Consider the following 20,609-nt stretch of genomic DNA (forward strand, 5'->3'; position numbering starts at 1 on the left):
CATGCAAATGAGGCGTGACCCCATGCAAATGATGGGCTGAGTGTCAGACAGATACGTATAACGAACGGCGCATGTGCCGTCCCGTGGACGCATCCCAGTGCGCATGCTCACAATCACGTCGGAACAACTGCCTAGATACGCCGAATCACTGCCTACGGCGTGAATGTAACCTACGCCTAGTCATATTCACGTCCAACATAAACTAAGTAAAATACGCCGGCTTGTGTTCCCTGGTGCAGCCCTTTTCATGGATGCTGCTGAGTTACACCTCCTTTATGGGGCTTAACTTTACGCCATACGTACAACTTACGCGCACCAGTCGTAGCCTGCGTCGGGCGCAAGTACGATCGTGAATCGGCGTATCTCCCTCATTTGCATATTTGAATAGAAAATCGATGGGAGCGCCACATGCGTCCATGTAAATATGCACCCACTCTACGCCGGCGTAGGCAAGTTACGTTGGTGGAATGAAGCCTGTTTTTAGGCGTATCTTAGTTTTGTGGGCACGGCGCACAAATACGACGGCGCATATTTGCACTTACGCGGCGTATCTCGAGATACGTCGGCGCAAGTGCTTTGTGAATCCGGGCCTATGGCTTTTTCAGGCATTTTTAGGCATATGCTCCTACAGGCAGAGAAGAAAACCCCACCAATTTCGCGTTTTTGAGCAGAAAGTGCAGGAAAACTTGAAAAAAGCATGCGAAAATGCTCTAAGAAGCTTGAAATCTTTTTTTTTTTTTTTTTTTTAAAGGGAGGCCGGGAAAAAAACGTGTATGCTCGAAAAAGCTTGAAGGAGCTCAATAAAAATGTGCAGAAGAGCACAAAACATCAAAAATAAAAGCTCAAATGCCAGTAAAAGCAGCTTTTTTTTTGCGTGCATGAGCCCTTAAACTATTTTTGCTGCGTGGCAGTGCTCATTATCCTGCTGAAAAAGGCCACTGCCACCAGGGAATATCATCTCCTCCATGAAGGGATATACTTGGTCAGCAACAATGTTTAGGTAGGTGGTACTTGTCAAGTCACATCCACATGAATGGCAGGAGCCAAGGTTTCCTGCACTATTGGTGTCTGTGACATGGGATCGCCGGAGGACAGACAGGATGCTTCTGTATAACACAACAGTGTGTACATAACCTCTCAACCGAAGATCAAATTATGGAGCTGTAACATATCAGCAAGTCTTTGTTGTTCGGAAGCACAATTACATTATGTCAGTGTCTCCGAGCCGAGAGCCACATTGGCATTTTATTAAAGTCTCAACTCAGCGTAGTTTCCTGCGTTGTTACTGTCATCTCCAGCTTCAACTTGGCAACTTCCTTCCCTTCACAATCATACTGTACTTGCTTGCTTTAATATCGGTAGCCTGGTCTGGTAATGATTGTGAATTACCTGTACACTAATAATATGAGGGTAATCTCCTGGCTGCGGTGCCCTCCTTCTCTCTAGCATTCTGGACTTGTGGGTGATCCCTTAACGTCATCCTGTGCAGTGCAGGGCGACAGAGGCCCAAAGCGCCTTAGAGGAGAGGCAGTGTCGGACCAGTCACACATTTCAAGGGAGCCTACTGGGTACGTAAAGTAAGTTTTACTCCTGATTCTGCCACTGCAAGGGTACATTCTTTCCAATTGCCAGGGTTAAGCTTTAAAGTGTTACTAAACCCAGGACTCTGCATTCACTATATATAATGGTGACCAAACGTCCCCATTTTCAGGGGACAGTCCCCGGATTGAGGACACTGTCCCCGGGCCAAGTCTGTCTGCGGTTTTGTCCCCAGATTGGATTTGAACAGGGATTGGGGCAATTTTAAAGACAGTGGGCCAGATTCACAAAGAGATACGACGGTGTATCTACAGATACACCATCGTATCTCTGACTTACACTGGTCCTATCTATGCGCCTGATTCATAGAATCAGATACGCATAGATAGGGCTAGATCCGACTGTGTTACACTGTCGGATCTATTTTTAAATTTAAAAATGGCGCCGGGGGCGTTCCCGCTGATTTACGATAAATAATATGTAAATCAGCGAGATACGCAAATTCACGAACGTACGCGGACCCGACGCAGTCTTCTTACGACGTTTCCGTAGCGGCGTACCCGTCGTATACTTACCCCTTCTTTTATCAGGCGCAGCCAATGTTAAGTATAGCCGGCGTTCCCGCGTCGAATTTGAATTTTTTAACGTCGTTTGCGTAAGTCGTTCTCGAATACGGACGGACGTCGTTTACGTAAGCGTCAAAACCACTGACGTCCTAGCGACGTCAGTGGGAGCAATGCACGCCGGGAAATTTTGCGGACGGCGCCTGCGCATTTAAATCGGCACGGGAACGCGCCTGATTTAAATAGTACACTCCCCTAGCCGCGGAATTTGAATTCCGCCGGGGGATTTAGGATCCGCCGTCGCAAGTTTGGAGGTAAGTTGTTTGTGAATTAGCCACTTGCCTCCTAAACTTGCGGGAGCGGATCTTAATTCACGTAGATCGAGCGGATCTATAGATCCGCTGCGCTACGTGAATCTGGCCCAGTCAGTGCAGAATAAAAAAAAAATATTCTGAATGATAGCCGCTCCTACTACTGGGGGGTGTATTTTGTTCCATTATCTTTGCCCCTTTCTGATGATCATGTGCTGGTCGGAGCGGAGGAAATGCCCATTCAGCTCTGCTCGCATGTTCTTCTGCCTTGGCTCAAGTCCCGGCCAGCCGCCTGCCTGCTTATCTCCTTGCCTTCCCTGGATGAGTGATCTTCCTCCGCTCCCCACCCAGTAGTAGCCAAGGCCCGGAGAGTAAGACTTGACAGAATGTGAGGCAGGTGGCGGTGACGACGGGCAGAGAGTCGCTGATTGCCGCCATTACTTGTAAAAGAAAAATGTCCCCGGATTTCATTTAAAAGATCTGGTCACCTTACTATGTATGGTCTCCCACAGTACACAGATTATAGAATATAAACTGCTACATACCTTTTCTCATTAGCAGTATATAGAACTTGTGACTTCTATCAGTGTCTAGTTAAAGCTTGTAGGAGGAGTTTTCATTCTCCCCTGATAGTTCTTTGAGGCTGCAGGACCCCTGACCCTCTGTCTGGACAGTGCTGATTGGCCCTGTGCTGATCACATGCACTCTCCCAATAAAAAAAGAAAACTCTCTAGCAATACACACCAAACTGAGCACGTGCAGCCTGACTCCATAGAATTGTCTTATCTGCACATGTTTTGGGGACAATGCAAGAAGAGGAGGATCTGTGCATACAGGATCAAACAGCCTTTTTACACAATGCAGTAGATTAACCCCTTAGGTTCCACAGTAAGTATAACAAGCATGTTTTACTGCATATAAAGACTGATTTTACTGTTGTGGGTTTAGTAACACTTTAAAGCAGAGTTCTGCCATTTTTTTTTTTTAAGTCAGCAGCTACAAATACTGCAGCTGCTGACTTTTAAAATAAGGACACTTACCTGTCCAGGGTGCCCGCGATGCGGCTTTCGGATGCTGCCGCCGCCATCTTTGGCAAGGGAATCAGGAAGTGAAGTCTTGTGGTATCACTTCCTGGTTCCCTCCTGCACATGCACGACTTGCGCTGCGTGATCCCACTGGTCCCTGCTGTCTTCTGGGACCTGTGTGTCTCCCAGAAGACCATAGGGGGGACGAAGGACGTGGCATAGATACCTGCGGGTGGCTCGGGTATCTATGACCGGAAGTGGGAGCCAAATACCTGTATCTACTTCCCCCTGAAAGGTGCCAAACCGGAGGAAGGGAGGGTTCAGAAAAGCAGAAGTTACATTTTTGGGTGGAACTCCGCTTTAATATTGATTTACATATAATTATTTTATTAAGGTACGGTATATACTCGAGTATAAGCCGAGGACCTAATTTTACCACAAAAAACTGGGAAAACGTATTGACTCCAGTATAAGCCTAGGGTGAGAATGCAGCAGCTACTGTAAGCGGAAAAGAGGGTCAACAAAGGCCCATTTGCACGCCTCACTGTGCCCATTTGCAACCTCACTGTGCCCATTTCAGTCTCACTGTGCCATACTTCACTGTGCCCATTGCAGTCTCACTGTGCCCGAGTACCTGAATTCTTGACTGGCGTCCATTTTTTAAAAGTCACGGCTTCCTCCCGGCGTTCCGTTCCGTGATAGGCATTTGACACTGTGTTCTGCCTATCACGGAGGTCCTCTCATCCTCGGACTCAGTTACCCAGCAGACACTGGCCCGGATTCAGATACGCCGTCATAACTCTGAGTGTGCGGGGTCGTATCTATGCGCCTGATTCTTAGAATCAGTTACGCATAGATTTCTCTAAGATCCGACTGGCGTAAGTCTCTTACGCCGTCGTATCTTAGTTGCATATTTACGCTGTATGCTAGGTGGCGCTTCAGTAGATTTACGCAAGGAATATGCAAATTAGGTAGATACGCCGATTCAGAAACGTACGTCCGCCCGGCGCATTTTTTTACGTTGTTTACGTAAGGCTTTTTCCGGCGTAAAGTTACCCCTCATAAAGCAGGGGTAAGTCATGTTAGGTATGGACGTCGGAAACATACGAACAGCGTTGTATTTTACGACGTTTGCGTAAGTCGTTCGCGAATAGAGCTGTATGTAAGTTACGTTCACGTCGAAAGCATTGACAGTTTGCGGCGTAATTTGGAGCATGCACACTTGGAAACGTTCACGGACGGCGCATGCGAAGTTCGTAAGAAACGTCAATTACGTGGGGTCACAAGTAATTTAAATAAAACACGCCCACATCATCCACATTTGAATTAGGCAGGCTTACGCTGACACATTTACACTACGCCGCCGTAACTTAGGGTGCAAGTTCTTTCTGAATACAGAACTTGCGCCCTAAGTTACGGCGGCGTAGTGTATCTGAGATATGCTACGCCCGCCGATAGATATGATAATGTATCTGAATCCGGGCCACTGTGTTCAGTGTTCCGCCAATCATGGACATTCTTTCATCCTCGGACAAGATGACATCCGTGATTGGAGGAACACTGAACACATTGGGGCAGATTCATGTAGATCTGCGGATCTTTAGATCCGCTAGATCTACCTGGTTTGCAATCCGCCGGTGCAATTTAGCGAGGCAAGTGCATGATTCATCAAGCACTTACCTCGCAAACTGCACCATCGGATCCCAACTCCCCCCGGCGGAATGCAAATTCCGCGGCTAGGGGGAGTGTACAATTTAAATCAGGCGCGTTCCCGCGCCGATTTAACTGCGCATGCGCCGGGGCGAAAAAGCCCAGTGCGCATGCTCCAAATGACGTCGCTACGACGTCATTGTTTGCGGCGGGTACGTCGTTTGCGGCCATCGGTATTCCCGATCGCGGTACACAAACGACGTAGAAAATTTTAAAATCGGCGCGGGAACGTCGGCCATACTTAACATTAGCTACCCCTCATAGAAGCAGGGGTAGCTATCCGCCGGAAAAACCCGAACGCAAACGACGTAGAAAACGAGCGACGGGCGGGCGTACGGACGTGAATCGGCGGTTTTCCTCATTTGCATATGCGACGGGTAAAAAATCGCGACGACACCTAGCGGCCGGCGGGAGATTACAGCCTAAGATTCGATTGGTGTAAGTCACTTACACCAGTCGGATCCAAGGGAGATCTATGCGGAACTGATTCTTATGAATCAGTCACATAGCTCCGACGGTGGGATCTCACAGATCCGACCGTCGGCTCTCACAGATACGACGGCGGATCAGGAGATCCGCCGTCGTATCTATTGATGAATCTGCCCCAGTGTCTGCTGGGAGACTGTCTGAGGATGAGAGGACCTCCGTGATAGGCGGAACACAGTGTCAAATGCCTATCACGGAACGGAATTCTAGGAGTAAGCCGAGACTTTGGAAAAAATAGACGCCTGTCAAGAATTCAGGTACTGACTCCAAAAAAAGGGCTGAAAAACTCGGCTTATACTCGAGTATATGCGGTAAATCTTTGTATTGAAGGGACACTTTAATCATCCAATCACGTGCAAGCAAAACTCCTGTTTACATTTTTCTTGCAGGTGATTGGGTATTCTTTTCAAAGTGAATTCCCACCAAATTCCCTAAACCAAGTGAAAATGACTCCTTCAGTAATCAAATCCATTGTGTCTCTCTGAAAAGCCAATCCAGCAGTCGTTCGTTCAGCAGGGATGATTGTACGGGCAAACTGTCTCAACAGACATACCCCATACATCTGGTTATAACAATATATCATAGAAAGCATTAAAAAAAATCACAATAATACAATAGAAATTGCTGAAAATATGATCTTTTCTCTCTAGAGGAGAAATATTTTTTTCATGAGAAGAATTCTATGATTAAGTGACATTTGGCCCTGGAAAGTGCTGCTTTTTTCATGACACATATGGCTGTATGTAGACCCCTGAGTGGTCCTCTTGTGTTTTCCTATGATTTGGCATGTGTGACCTCTGGAGTGGATGAATGTATAATGCGGCGCTGAGCCTATGGCTTTCAGGGTAATTAGACGTGTTTGCTATGGTAACCTCATGGCGGCTGGTGGGAATTTCGGGCCATTTAGCATCGCACTTCGCTTTGTTCTGCTAACCTAATAAAAAGAAGTTGTAGAATAGAAGTGTCCACCTGACACAGCTATTCGCAGAATTCCTCCGGTGATAGGACGAGGGAACAGAGCGACAAGCTTTTCTAGAATGCGTCTTTTTTTTTCTTTGTAAACGCACAGTTGATTTGTATTTCACACCTCGACCCCTTTTACGCTCATGCTATAAATATTTTATGATGCCTTTCAAATAACTGTATAGAGGAGATTTGTTGGAAATCGCTGGAAAGCAAGTTGCCATATTAAGGTCGTTTGTAATCTCATATACATTCATGGGTGGATTAAAAAGCATTCCATTCTCTATAGCAATGATAGTACATTGTTGGGAATGTAACGTTGACATTAATGAACATTCCCGAGTCTATGAGGTTCACTTATTTGGGACAATTAAATCCATATTAAAGCGGCAGTCTGTAATAAAAATAAAAATAAGTCAGCAGCTACAAATCCTGTAGCTGCTGACTTTTAATAAATGGACACTTACCTGTCCTGCGATCCAGTGCCATCCTCACCCGGGCTAGTTCTTCACTAGCCTCCAGGTTCCCGGCATCCTAAGGCCCCTTTCACACTGGGCGCGGGAGGTGCGGTAGCGGCATAGCGGCACGATTTTTAGTGCCGATATACCATCGTATTTACCGCAATATTCGGCTGCTAGAAGTGAGGTTTTAACCCCCACTAGCGGCCGAAAAAGGGTTAATACCGCCTGCAAACCGCAGCTACAGCCGCAGTTTGCGGGTGGTATAGCCGCGCTGTCCCATTGATTTCAATGCGAAGGAGCGGTATACACGCCACTCCTCTCACCGTTCCAAAGATGTTGCTTGCAGGAGATTTTTTTTCCTCCCGCCAGCGCATCGCCTCAGTGTGAAAGCCCTCGGGCTTTCACATTGAGAATGCTGGGGCAGGATTATTTCAGGCGTTATTTATGCGCTATTTTTAGCGCTAAAACGCCGGAAATACTCCTCAGTGTGAAATGGGCCTAACTGTGAGCAGCCAGCCGGGCTGTGTGACTTTTGGCTTCAGAGCCGGCATGCGCGAGTTGCGCCATGCTTTGTGAATGGTCCTATAGGCCCGGATTCACAAAGCACTTGCGCCAACGTATCTCGAGATACGCTGCGTAAGTGCAAATGTGCGCCGTCGTATCTATGCGCCTGACTCAGAAACTAGATACACCTGAAAATAGGCTTCATCCGACAGACGTAACTTGCCTACGCCGGCGTAGAGTGGGCGCATATTTACGCTGGACGTATTTATCGCTCCCATTGATTTTCTATTCACATATGCAAATGAGGGAGATACGCCGATTCACGAACGTACGTCCGTCTGACGCAGTGCGCGTAAAGTCATACGTCCGGCGTAAAGTTATGCCCCATAAAGGAGGTGTAACTCAGCAGCATCCATGCCATGGGCTGCACCAGGGAACACAAGCCGACGTATTTTATGTAGTTTACGCAGGACGTGAATATGACTAGGTGTAGTTTACGTCCACGCCGTAGGCAGTGATCCGACGTATCTTAGGCAGTTGTTCCGACGTGATTGTGAGGAATGCGCCCACGGGACGGCGCATGCGCAGTTGGCGATTCGTATCTGTCTGGCGCTCGGCCCATCATTTGCATGGGGTCACGCCTCATTAGCATGGCTCTCAACCTCTCAACTCAACTCATTCCTATATAACTCAGAACAGGACAAACAACACCTTATATATAAGGCTGAAAATGCATCCTTAAGGAGTCCTGTTTCATTTCATGAATGACTCCCTCCCATCCCCCCATAAAGAACAGCGCCGTCACTGCTCAATTTTTACATAGAGTAAATGTCATTTTACATTTGACTGCACATAAAGATTTTGGAAAGTAGGACATTGCTTCCAGATTTAATCTGAGATGTTATAATCCAATCCAATCACATGTATAATGCCTTCAGGAGACGACAATGGCACTTGAACCTTCTGTATGTCATGTCAATGTCTTTGCCCGCTGAGCTAATCCTTTTTAATTATTGATGGGCTGTATCATTCGCTGTCCGTCCCACACTATGATCGATGGCCTCTGGGATTAGCAGGGAGTGGAGAAAGACCGTCACCAATGTGGACCTATGTATGAATGGCGAGAGAGATTGATTTACAAACCATACAACTGGAAATTCAAGCTGCCTCCAGCCATCATTCTCTAGTACGTGAAAATATCAGTCTTAGCCCAGGTTCACATTGGAGCGATTTCTCATGCCATTTGGATCGCATGACAAGTTGCAGCCTATTGAAGGCAATGGCACTGTTCCAATCGGCGCGACAACGATTTTTCAGCTCCACACCGTTTTGCAAAAGTAGTTCCTGCACTACTTTTTCAGATTTCAGGTGCGATTTCAATAGACATCTGTGCATGAAGCCACACAAATGTCTATCAAGTAGCAGCTGAAATCGCGCTGACCTTGCTACTTTGAAATTGCGCTACTTCAAGTGAAGTGGCGCGATTTCAAAGTAGCATCAATGTGAACCAGGGCTGAAAATAATATTAAAGGTTGAGTTTGAAAAAAACATAATATATTTACCTGCGCTGTGTAATGGTTTTGCACAGAGCAGCCTCGATCCTCTTCTTTTCGGTCCCACTGATGGCGCTCCTGGCCCCTCCCTCCTGCCGAGTGCCCCCATAGCAAGCAACTTGCTATTGGGGCACCTGAGCAGGCTTGGTCCTGAGCCACTGCTCTATGGCCCAGATTCACGTAGATCGGCGCAAAATTGTGCGGGCGTAACGTATCTCATTTACGGTACGCCTCCGCAACTTACACAGGCAAGTGCTGTATTCTCAAAGCACTTGCTCCGTAAGTTGCGGCGGCGTAGCGTAAATCACCCGGCGGAATTTAAATTCGGCGGGTAGGGGGGCGTGTATCATTTAAATGAAGCGCGTCCCCGCGGCGAACGAACTGCGCATGCACCGTCCGTAAAATATCCCAGTGTGCATTGCTCCAAATGACGTCGCAAGTACGTCATTGGTTTCGACGTGAACGTAAATGACGTCCAGCCCCATTCACGAACGACTTACGCAAACGACGTAACTTTTTAAAATGTCGACGCGGGAACGACGGCCATACTTAACATTGGCTGCGCCTCATAGACCCAGGGGCAACTTTACGCCGGGAAAAGCCTAACGTAAACGTCGTAACTTTACTGCGTCGGCCACGCGTATGTTCGGGAATTCGCGTATCTAGCTAATTTGCATACTCAACGCGGATTTCGACGGAAGCGCCACCTAGCGGGCCAAAAAAAATGCACTTAAGATCCGGCGGCGTAAGAGACTTACACCTGTCGGATCTAATGGATATCTATGCGTAACTGATTCTAAGAATCAGTCGCATAGATACGACGGCTCAACGCAGAGATACGACGGCGTATCTGGAGATACGCCGTTGTATCTCGGTTGAGAATCTGGGCCTATGTGTCCATTCAGATATGGAGCATGACTCGGCCCAGCCCCACTCTCTCCTCATTGGCTCACTGGCTGTGAGTGACAGTAGCGGGGAGCCAATGGCTCTCTACAAATCTCTAACTGAAGTTCTCTGCAATAGAAAAACAGTTCTTCTCACCTCTCCTGCAGCCCAAGTCTCCTTTCTTCACTTTGTTCCAATACTGCAGCCTCTGTAGGTATCTGGCATTTGACACTTCCAGGAGTGTCGGATGCCTGTGTTCCCCACTATGAGCTGCGGCTCCGTCCTCTTTGCATCATTATAGGACACCGTAGTCATGCAGGGGCCATAGGATATAGTGACAGTGCATGGCGGGGGACACAAGTATGAAAAGTGATCAATTCTTCTAAAAAAAATCTACATTCCCAGACATTAATATTACCGCTTCACTGGACTGTGAAGCGGTAATATTAATGTCTGGGAATGTAGATTTTTTTTAGAAGATAATTATCAACTCTTTCAACTATTAGAAGAATATGTAAGAAAGGTGATAACTTGATATGCATTGCTACATGACATTAGGCTATTTGTAAGGTAACACCGCAGTAGTCTGAAGGCATGGATTCTGTACACCTCATTACCTTTGTTCACAAGTGACATCTGTCTGTCTTTTAAAGCCTCCGTGGCAACTTTTCTTTTCCCTAACCCCCCCAAAAAAAAAAAGTTTTGCACATATAGAAAAAAAATCATTCACTGCATTTAGAGATCACGTACAGTACATGGGGCGTGACTACTTTAAGACCAGGCTTTTTCTGGCATTTTTGTTTACAACTTTACATCACAATTTTTTGCCAGAAAATTACAAACACTAAAAATTATACTTTTTTTTAACCAGAGACTTTAGGAAAAATGATTTATGCCACGCGGTATTTGCGCTGCGGCTTTGCAAACGCAGTTCTTTTGCAAAAAATAAAATGTATAAATAAAAAAAAAAACACAACATTTACCCCATTTTTTTGTAAGATGTGAAAGATGATGGTACACCAAGTAAATAGATACCTAACATGTCATGCTTTAAGCACGCTTGTGGAATGGCGACAAACTATGGTAGTTAAAGATCTCCACGCCAGTACAGGTTATCTGTTTAGAGTTACAGAGGTATAGCGCTAGAATTAGATCTCACTGTAACGTTTGCGGCGATACCTGACGTGTGTAACGAATACCGACGTTTACATATGCGTGCATGACTTACACATGCGTTCTTTTCTTCATGCGAAAACGGAGGGATGGGGGCGCTTAAAATACATTTTTCTTATTTATTTTTTTTTTTTTTTACACTGACCCTTTCATTTTTTGTATCTTATTTCGATTACAAGGAATGTAAACATCCCTTTTATTAGAAATAAGAGTGACAGGTCCTCTTTATGGAGAGATCTGGGGTCAAAAAGACCCCAAATCTCTTTTGTACCTTTAAAGGCAAAAAAATTGATCTTTTGCGTTAAAAAATAAATAAAAAATTCTTACTTCCAGCCTGGACCAGAAGTGACGTCGGTCTGGTCCTCTATGGCCATAGAGGTGATCTACGAGGATGTAGTCTTTGATCACCTGTGTGACCAGCTGGCGGCACCTTCAGATCGTTTCTTGGGGGAACCAGTGTAAACGGTAAGCCCAAGGGGGGGATGTTGGGGTGTGGCCGCGCAGCGCTTTTGAAATCGTTTCAGCGGTTGAGCCGCTCGGAATGCTTTCATGTGAAAAACGGTATCGGAGGTTATGGCTTATAGCTTCAGCCATAATCCTGGTTAAACACGTATTGCGGTTAGCAAGTGGTTAAAATATGCCGCTTATACAGGGGCTCTGAATTTTTTTTTTTACACCTGTAAATGCATCTCTATGTTAGCCTATGTGGCCTTACACATACAGGCGTATTCAGGCAGGAAAAATTCACCAAGTGTGCGTCCAGAGAGGAGCTTTTGAGCATAATTTCCATGTGTACACATCCACGTATGCATGTAAATGTATTCCAATGCCCAGAATACATTTATATTTTAGCCAGTAGAATGCATTTATGCTCAACACCATGCGCACACATACATGCGCACACATACATGCGCACACATACATGCACACACATATGTGCGCACACATACATCTTTTACCACTTCCATGAGCTCATTCCCCACAGTTACAACCTTTTGTACCACCTGCCCCACCCTATTAGATTGTAAGCTCTTCTGAGCAGGGCCCTCTTAATCCTCTTGTATTTTATTGTATTGTAACTGTATTGTCTCCCTTTTATATTGTAAAGTGCTGCGTAAACTGTTGGCGCTATATAAATCCTGTATAATAATAATACATGCACACACATGCGTGCGCACACATACATACACATACATGCACACACATAAATGCGCACACACATAAATGCGCACACATGCATGCACACACACACATACATGCGCACACATACATTATAGGTGATCAGAACAAAGATATGAGATTGGAATACAATGATATTTACAACATTAGAGGCATTTCTGCTGGAAAAAAAATCCAGCATATTTTAAGCATAAATTCCAAGGCCCGTGTGCCCGAGGCCTTACTGTATCTGAATGAACAGATATGTGATATCTTTTTACTGTCCCGTACAATTGATCACCAAGGTAAATTAGTAACATTGTATGCATTATATATTTCTCCACCCAGTTTTCCTATTTTGAGGTCACGAAATATAAAAATAGGCAATCAGAACAAAGATATGAGATTGGAATACAATGATATTTACTTTCCGTGTGCTTAGTTCATAACCACCCAGAGTCACAAAGGTTATGGCCATTACCGATCAGCCTAAACCCTGATAAAAACTATCACTATAAAGAGATATAGCATATCGTTTTTTTTATAGGTTTTATTCTATTGTATTCACCTGCTTAGATTGTGTCTCCATCTATTGGTGGTTGTTGGAACTTCAGCACAGATTTTTTCGGAAACCAAAATGTATTTGCTTTAAAAGAGAAGTGCGGGATCCAAAAAAAAGGGAGGATGGCGGCCCTTGAAACTGCACCTTTAAAAGGAAGTCAGCAGTGGAAACACCCACATTTTATTTCTTGCAGGGTCACTTGAAGTATTGTATCATTGTGAAAAAGTTTTGTTTTGTTGTAACATAATGTCAGATGTGTAGCACAGAATATTACAATACTTTTGTCTTTTCCCAGGTTGTCCTTCCTACTCGGAAAGGCCAAGTCTATGTGTATGATTCACCCAAGACAGAGCCGCAGGAGGAATATGACATTCCGAGACATCTGCTCCCAGCGGGATCCCAGGAGATCTATGATGTCCCCACCAGGTGTTTAGTGAACAACTACAGCCCAGAGGTTGGTACTGCCATGGTGAACTTCTGTAACATTGACAACATATGATTCTCATTAAAGTGGAAGTAAACCCTTCACAAGCGTTTCAGTGTAGTTGCGATTTGAGCCCATTCATTTTCAATACGCTCAAGTCACATCAAAGTTTTGCATGCACCAATTTTGGAACCTGATTGTAACCAGATTGCATAGTCATTTTGGCATTGACATTAAAGTCCACTTTTTTTTAAGAAAGTGCTCCCCTGCAGGTTTATGTCATATAATTAGGTGTGTGCAGCCTATTGCATTAGGTGTGTGCACCCCAAAGCTCAAACACACACACGTGTGTGTGTATATAAATACAGTGGCCCGGATTCAGATACAATTGTGTATCTATCGGCGGGCGTAACGTATCTCAGATACATTACGCCGATGTAACTTAGGGCGCAAGTTCCGTATTCAGAAAGAACTTGCGCCCTAAGTTACGGCGGCGTAGTGTAAATGTGTCGGCGTAAGCCCGCCTAATTCAAATGTGGGCGTGTTTTATTTAAATTACATGTGACCCCACATATTTGACGTTTTTTTACGAACGGCGCATGCGCCGTCCGTGAACGTTTCCAAGTGCGCATGCTCCAAATTACGCAGCAGACTGTCAATGCTTTCGACGTGATCGTAACTTACAGACAGCCCTATTCGCGAACGACTTACGTAAACGACATAAAATACGGCGCTGTTCGCGTGTTTCCGACGTCCATACTTTACATGACTTACCCCTGCTTTATGAGGTGTAACTTTTACGCCGGAAAAAGCCTTACGCAAACGACGTAAAAAAAAATGCGCCGGGCGGACGTACGTTTCTGAATTGGCATATCTACCCAATTTGCATATTCCTTGCGTAAATCTACGGAAGCGCCACATAGCGGCCAGCGTAAATATGCAGCCTAAGATACGACGGTGTAAGAGACTTACGCCTGTCGGATCTTAGGGAAATCTATGCGTAACTGATTCTATGAATCAGGCGCATAGATACGACCCTGTCACTCCGAGTTACGACGGCGTGTCCGGAGATACGCCGTCGTAACTCGTCTCTGAATCCGGGTCAGTATATTTATTTAATCAAACACTCTTTTTAAAAAATATAGACAAGCTTTTTACAAAGTATTAAAACATGGGCAGTGTCAGTAGAGCAGCGGATAAGTCAGTAGGACAGAGATTGATGTCAGTAGGACAGAGATTGGTGTCAGTAGGACAGAGATTGGTGACAGTAGGACAGAGATTGGTGTCAGTAGGACAGAGATTGGTGTCAGTAGGACAGAGATTGGTGTCAGTAGGACAGAGATTGGTGTCAGTGGGACAGAGATTGGTGTCAGTAGGACAGAGATTGGTGTCAGTAGGACAGAGATTGATGTCAGTAGGACAGAGATTGGTGTCAGTAGGACAGAGATTGGTGTCAGTGGGACAGAGATTGGTGTCAGTAGGACAGAGATTGGTGTCAGTGGGACAGAGATTGGTGTCAGTAGGACAGAGATTGATGTCAGTAGGACAGAGATTGATGTCAGTAGGACAGAGATTGGTGTCAGTGGGACAGAGATTGATGTCAGTAGGACAGAGATTGGTGTCAGTAGGACAGAGATTGGTGTCAGTAGGACAGAGATTGGTGTCAGTAGGACAGAGATTGGTGTCAGTAAGACAGAGATTGGTGTCAGTAGGACAGATATTGGTGTCAGTAGGACAGAGATTGGTGTCAGTAGGACAGAGATTGATGTCAGTAGGACAGAGATTGATGTCAGTAGGACAGAGATTGGTGTCAGTAGGATAGAGATTGATGTCAGTAGGACAGAGATTGGTGTCAGTAGGACAGAGATTGGTGTCAGTAGGACAGAGATTGGTGTCAGTAGGACAGAGATTGGTGTCAGTAAGACAGAGATTGGTGTCAGTAGGACAGATATTGGTGTCAGTAGGACAGAGATTGGTGTCAGTAGGACAGAGATTGATGTCAGTAGGACAGAGATTGGTGTCAGTAGGACAGAGATTGATGTCAGTAGGACAGAGATTGGTGTCAGTAGGACAGAGATTGGTGTCAGTAGGACAGAGATTGATGTCAGTAGGACAGAGATTGGTGTCAGTAGGACAGAGATTGATGTCAGTAGGACAGAGATTGGTGTCAGTAGGACAGAGATTGGTGTCAGTAGGACAGAGATTGGTGTCAGTAGAGCAGTGGATGTGTCAATCGTTTTTTCTTCTTTTTTTTTTTTTGCATTATTTTTTACAATATTTTATTTTGTTTATTTTTTATTTTTTACGAGTCCCTCTGAGGTTTTTTGGTGAAATAGCATGGGTCTAAACAGACCCCTTATGTCTCATTATGTCTCATTTTTAAAGACAGAGAAAGGGACTAAGGACAGATTCCCCAGTCCCTTCCTCTGCAGCCTCAACTGCACTGGCAAATGAATGGGAAGTGCTCTGTGCTGAGCAGCTCCTGTTCATTCACAATTTGAAGCATAGTAAACAGTTTACTATTTTTCAGTTGAGAACAGTGATTGGTACTGAGGGACGGCAGGAAGGATAGCAGTCTATCCAACACCTGCCCACAATCAACAGGTAGATCATGATCAATGGGTTGCCGAACCCCCAGATTAGGGTGTGCCTGTCACACCCTGTGTGCACACCTATGGTCATAATATGCTACTATGCACCGCATACACATTATGACTGACTTACCTGTCAAACGAAGCCCTTCAGCACTGGTCCTGGCAAATACATCTTTGCCATGTTTACTTCCGGGTTCCGTCTCTTTGGCTGCCTAAATGGCTGGGCCGCAATGACATCACTCCCATGCATGCACACAGGAGTCACTTCACCACTGCACAGCGCGGGTGCCATATATGTGGTCAGAGCTACACATGCGGCTCAGCTTGCATTGCTGCTGACAGGCAGAGGGAGGCATTTATGACAGAAAAGGCCATTTCCATACCACTTTAAAGTAGATAACATAGAAGGAAGGTTACATTGGCAACATCACTGAGGCCTCGTACTCACACGACCGGTTTCCTCGGCAAAAAAGCTCTCCCACCAAGTTTCTTGATGGATTCTGTCGAGGAAAGCGGTCGTGTGTACGAGGCCTCACATGACTGCACAGGGCTATGAAAATCTCCCAATAGTTTAACCGCTTGGGACCCGTGCTATAGTCAAATGACGGCTACAGCGCGGATCCCAAAATCCAAGTGGACGTCAATTGACGTCCGCCCCTTTGCGCTTTCTCCGCGCGCGCTCCAGAGCGCGCAGCGGGGAAACTCTGTGTTGGCCGTGTCCCTTGGACACAGCCAATTACAGATCGCCGCGAACGGCCAATCAGAGTGGCCATTTGCGATGCGATCTGTGCGGCCAATGAGAGATGATCTCATATGTAAACATTTGAGATCATCTCTCATTGCCGTTTTACACAGAGACAGCGTCCTGTCTCTGGAGAGGAGACCGATCTGTGTCCCTTGTACATAGGGACACAGATCGGTCACCCCCCCTCCACCTACAGTTAGAACACAATGCAGGGAATACATTTAACCCCTTCCTCACCCCCTAGTGTTAACCCCTTCAATGCCAGTCACATTTATACTGTAATTAGTGCATATTTATAGCACAGATCGCAGTATAAATGTGAATGGCGCCAAAAATGTGTCAAAAGTGTTCGATGTGTCCGCCATAACGTTGCAGTCCCAATAAAAATCTCAGATCGACGCCATTTCTAGTAAAAAAAATAAATAATAAAAAATAATAAATTCTGTCCCCTATTTTGTAGGCGCTATAACTTTTGCGCAAACCAGTAGCTTAATGCGATTTTTTTTTTTTTACCAAAAATATGTAGAAGAATACGTATCGGCATAAACTGAGAAAAAAAATGTTTTTTTTTTTTTTTTAAATTGGGATATTTATTATAGCAACAAGTAAAAAATATTGTATTTTTTTCAAAATTGTCGCGCTTTTTTGTTTATAGTGCAAAAAATAAAAACCGCACAGGCGATCAAATACCACCAAAAGAAAGCTCTATTTGTGGGGAAAAAAGGACGTCAATTTTGTTTGGGAGCCACGTCGCACGACCGCGCAATTGTTAGTTAAAGTGACGCAGTGCCGGAAGCTGAAATTCACCTGGGCAGGAGGGGGGTATATGTGCCCAGTAAGCAAGTGGTTAATAACAACAATTGTACCTGAAGATAATCCAATGTCATAGACAATTACAACCTGTCCACTCTTGGATTTTATAAGATCATACATCTTGTCCTCAGAGGGACATTGCAATAACATTTTATGGAATTTTACATTTGGGAAGTCTTGTTATTGTGATGAATCTAACTGCTTTCTGGGTTCTCTCAGGTTTATGACATTCCACCAATGGCAGTAAAAGGCCCTGTCAGCCGAGAACAAACCCAAGAGATCTATGACATCCCTCCCAGCTTGGAAAAAAACATGCAGGAGCAGTTACAGTCTCACTTAATGGTAAGTAGAAGCAAGATGATATCTTGGAGTCATGTAGCCAGATTCAGGTAGATGTGCCTAACTTTAGGCGGGCGTAGCGCATCTCATATACGCTACGCCGCCGTAAGTTAGAGAGGCAAGTACAATACTCACAAGGAACTTGCGTCCTAAGTTACGGCGGCGTAGTGTAAATGGGCCGGCGTAAGCGCGCGTAATTCAAAGTAGGCTGTAGTGGGCGTGGTGTATGGTAATGAATTGTGACCCCACGTAAATGACGCGCCTAACGAATGGCGCATGCACCGTCCGTGGACGTATCCCAGTGCGCATGCTCAAAATCACGTCGCAAATAGTAAATTTTTCTCGACGTGAACACATTTGGCATGTCATTTTTGGGGGTGGGGGGTGGGTACTTTAGAGGGGGACTTCTTGTCCCACTTCCTCCGTCCTGCTCTTGGCCGCCTAGGTGACTCCTCCTCTCCCCCTAGGCGGCCCCTCCCTCTCCGCAATCTTTTGGGACACGTCACATCTGTAAACACACAGATCCCGGTTCTTTCAGGGGAGAAATGACTGATCGTGTGTTCATACTAAGCGTGAACCACGATTTGTCATTTCCCCTAGTAAGTCCCATCCCCTCTTCAGTTAGAGCACAGAGAGGGAACACAGTTAACCCCTTGATCACCCATTGTTAACCCCTTCCCTGCCAGTGAAATTTTTACAGTAATCAGTGAAGTAATCTCAGAGTGATCGCGGGTGCCCGGTGGTCATCGTGCCCTGCGGGCACTCACACCGGCTCTGGGGGCGTGCCATGGGCGCGCTCTTGCCTCCGGGTTGGCACACGCCCCTAATGGTCAAAAGGCGAAGCGACGTAGGGTAACGCCGCTTCGCCCAGCCGTGCCATTCTGCCGCATTAAAACTGCAGCGGATGGTCGGCAAGTAGTTCAAGGTGGAAAAAGTCCTTAAATTATTTATCTTTGTGTCATTTATTTACATCACAGAAACCTGTAATTTTACCAGGGGTGTGTAGACTTTTTATATCCACCGTAAGTATACTGGTGTTGACCACTGCCAATTCACAACATGGACTTATGAACTATGGACTCTTAGATTTATATATTTTTTTGTGATCATTATTGTATGATTCAATTACATCCCATCTCTCAAATTGGCGGCCCTCCAGCTGTTACGAAACTACAAGTTCCATCATGCCTCTGCCTGTGGGAGTTATGCTTGTAACTGTCAGCCTTGCAATGCTTCATGGGACTTGGGACTTGTAGTTTTCGCCATAGCTGGAGGGCCACCAGTTTGAGACCCCTGCTCTAGCACCACTATTTTCTTTTTACCTTGGTAAAATATTATGTGTAGCCTGTGGTGATGTCAGTGGCTGGATTTGAGGCCCTCTATATCAGGTGACCAAGACTAAAGCCGGCCATACTGTAAATGGGTTGAAATTTGGCCGGGTCAGCAGGGCCCAGCCAAATTTTGATTCATATATGGGCTAGTTGGTTGTACACAAGTCAGTCTATAGCCTAGTATACACGATCGGATTTTCTGCGGGCAAAGCATAGGACTTTTGTCCAAAGGGCGTTGGCCAGGAACTTGTATTGCATACAAACGGCAAAGAATTGTCGGCCAACAAACAAAAAATATGTGTTTTTTTCAGCTCTTTAGCGCCACCCTTTGGGCAACTTCTGCTAATGTTGTGTTAGGGTGAGCATTGCTTCTGAGCATGTGTGTTTGTACTTTGGAGTTTTGTCCGATTGACTTCTGTACACACAATCCGATAATCCGACAACAATTTTAAAGCATGCTATCCAACATTTGTTGGCGGAAAATGCAACAACAATTGTCCGATGGAGCATACAAACAGTCTGATTTTACGACAACAGCCTGTCATCACACACTTCCATTCGGAAAATCCGATCGTGTGTACGGGCCTTTACGATCGACTTGTGTACAACCAGCCTGTTGGGTTTCCCCGAATGATCAGTGCCACCGGCTATAGCGGACAACACTGATCATAGTAGTCTGGTGGCGGGGAAGACTCCCTACCGTCAGAATATAAGAATACAATGCTACACCAGGAAGGAATCCCCCATCCACCTCGAATGTGTGGATGGGGGAATCAGATTATTACTTTTTTTCAGTAACCCCACTGGTTATATGTTTGACTAGCCTTAGACTGAGGTTTAGGCTGGGTTCACACTAGAGCACAAAGTGGCTTGCAGCCGGGGGTCCGGTGCGTCTCCATTCACCGTTTCAGGTCCGATTTCAGAGCAAATTTTTGGCTAAATTCAGATCTGAAATGGACCCAAAGACGCACAGGACTCCAATTCTCACGGGAGCCGCTCCGGAGATGTGTGAACTGTCTCCATTAACCGCTTAAGGATCGCCTAACGGCAATATACGTCGGCAGTGCGGCACGGCTGGGCAAAAGGACGTACAGGTACGTCCCCCCTGGGCTCTTAAAGGGGACGTACCTGTACGTCCTTTTGCCCAGCCGTGCCGCACTGCCGACGTATATATCGTCGTTAGGCGGTCCTTAAGCGGTTAATAGAGACCCGGTCATGAGCTCTGTGGCGGGACCCGCGGACCCGATCGCCGCCGGTGTCCCGCATTCGAGTCACAGAGCTGAAGAACGGGGAGAGGTAAGTGTAAACCTTTCCCCGTTCTCCCTAGTGAGAGTGTCACTGATAGTCTGTTCCATGTCATAGGGAACGACAACCTGTGATGTCACACGCCAAGCCACGCCCCCACACAGTAAGAATCACTCACTAGGGCACACTTAACCCCTTCAGCGCCCCCTACAGGTTAACCCCATT

General features: G+C 45.8%; 1 protein-coding gene across 2 annotated transcripts in view; it reads left to right on the top strand.

The window, feature by feature from the left end:
• Nucleotides 1-20,609, top strand: part of BCAR1 (BCAR1 scaffold protein, Cas family member) — a 207,461-nt gene that overhangs the window by 158,029 nt on the left and 28,823 nt on the right. For both annotated transcript variants that reach the window (XM_040329086.1, XM_040329087.1), the window contains exons 3-4: nt 13,189-13,347; nt 17,689-17,811. In XM_040329086.1, the coding sequence (XP_040185020.1) occupies nt 13,189-13,347; nt 17,689-17,811 (282 nt within the window). The remainder of the gene's footprint in view (nt 1-13,188; nt 13,348-17,688; nt 17,812-20,609) is intronic.

The sequence above is a fragment of the Rana temporaria genome, chromosome 11, assembly GCF_905171775.1.
Source record: "Rana temporaria chromosome 11, aRanTem1.1, whole genome shotgun sequence".
Lineage (NCBI taxonomy): Eukaryota > Metazoa > Chordata > Amphibia > Anura > Ranidae > Rana > Rana temporaria.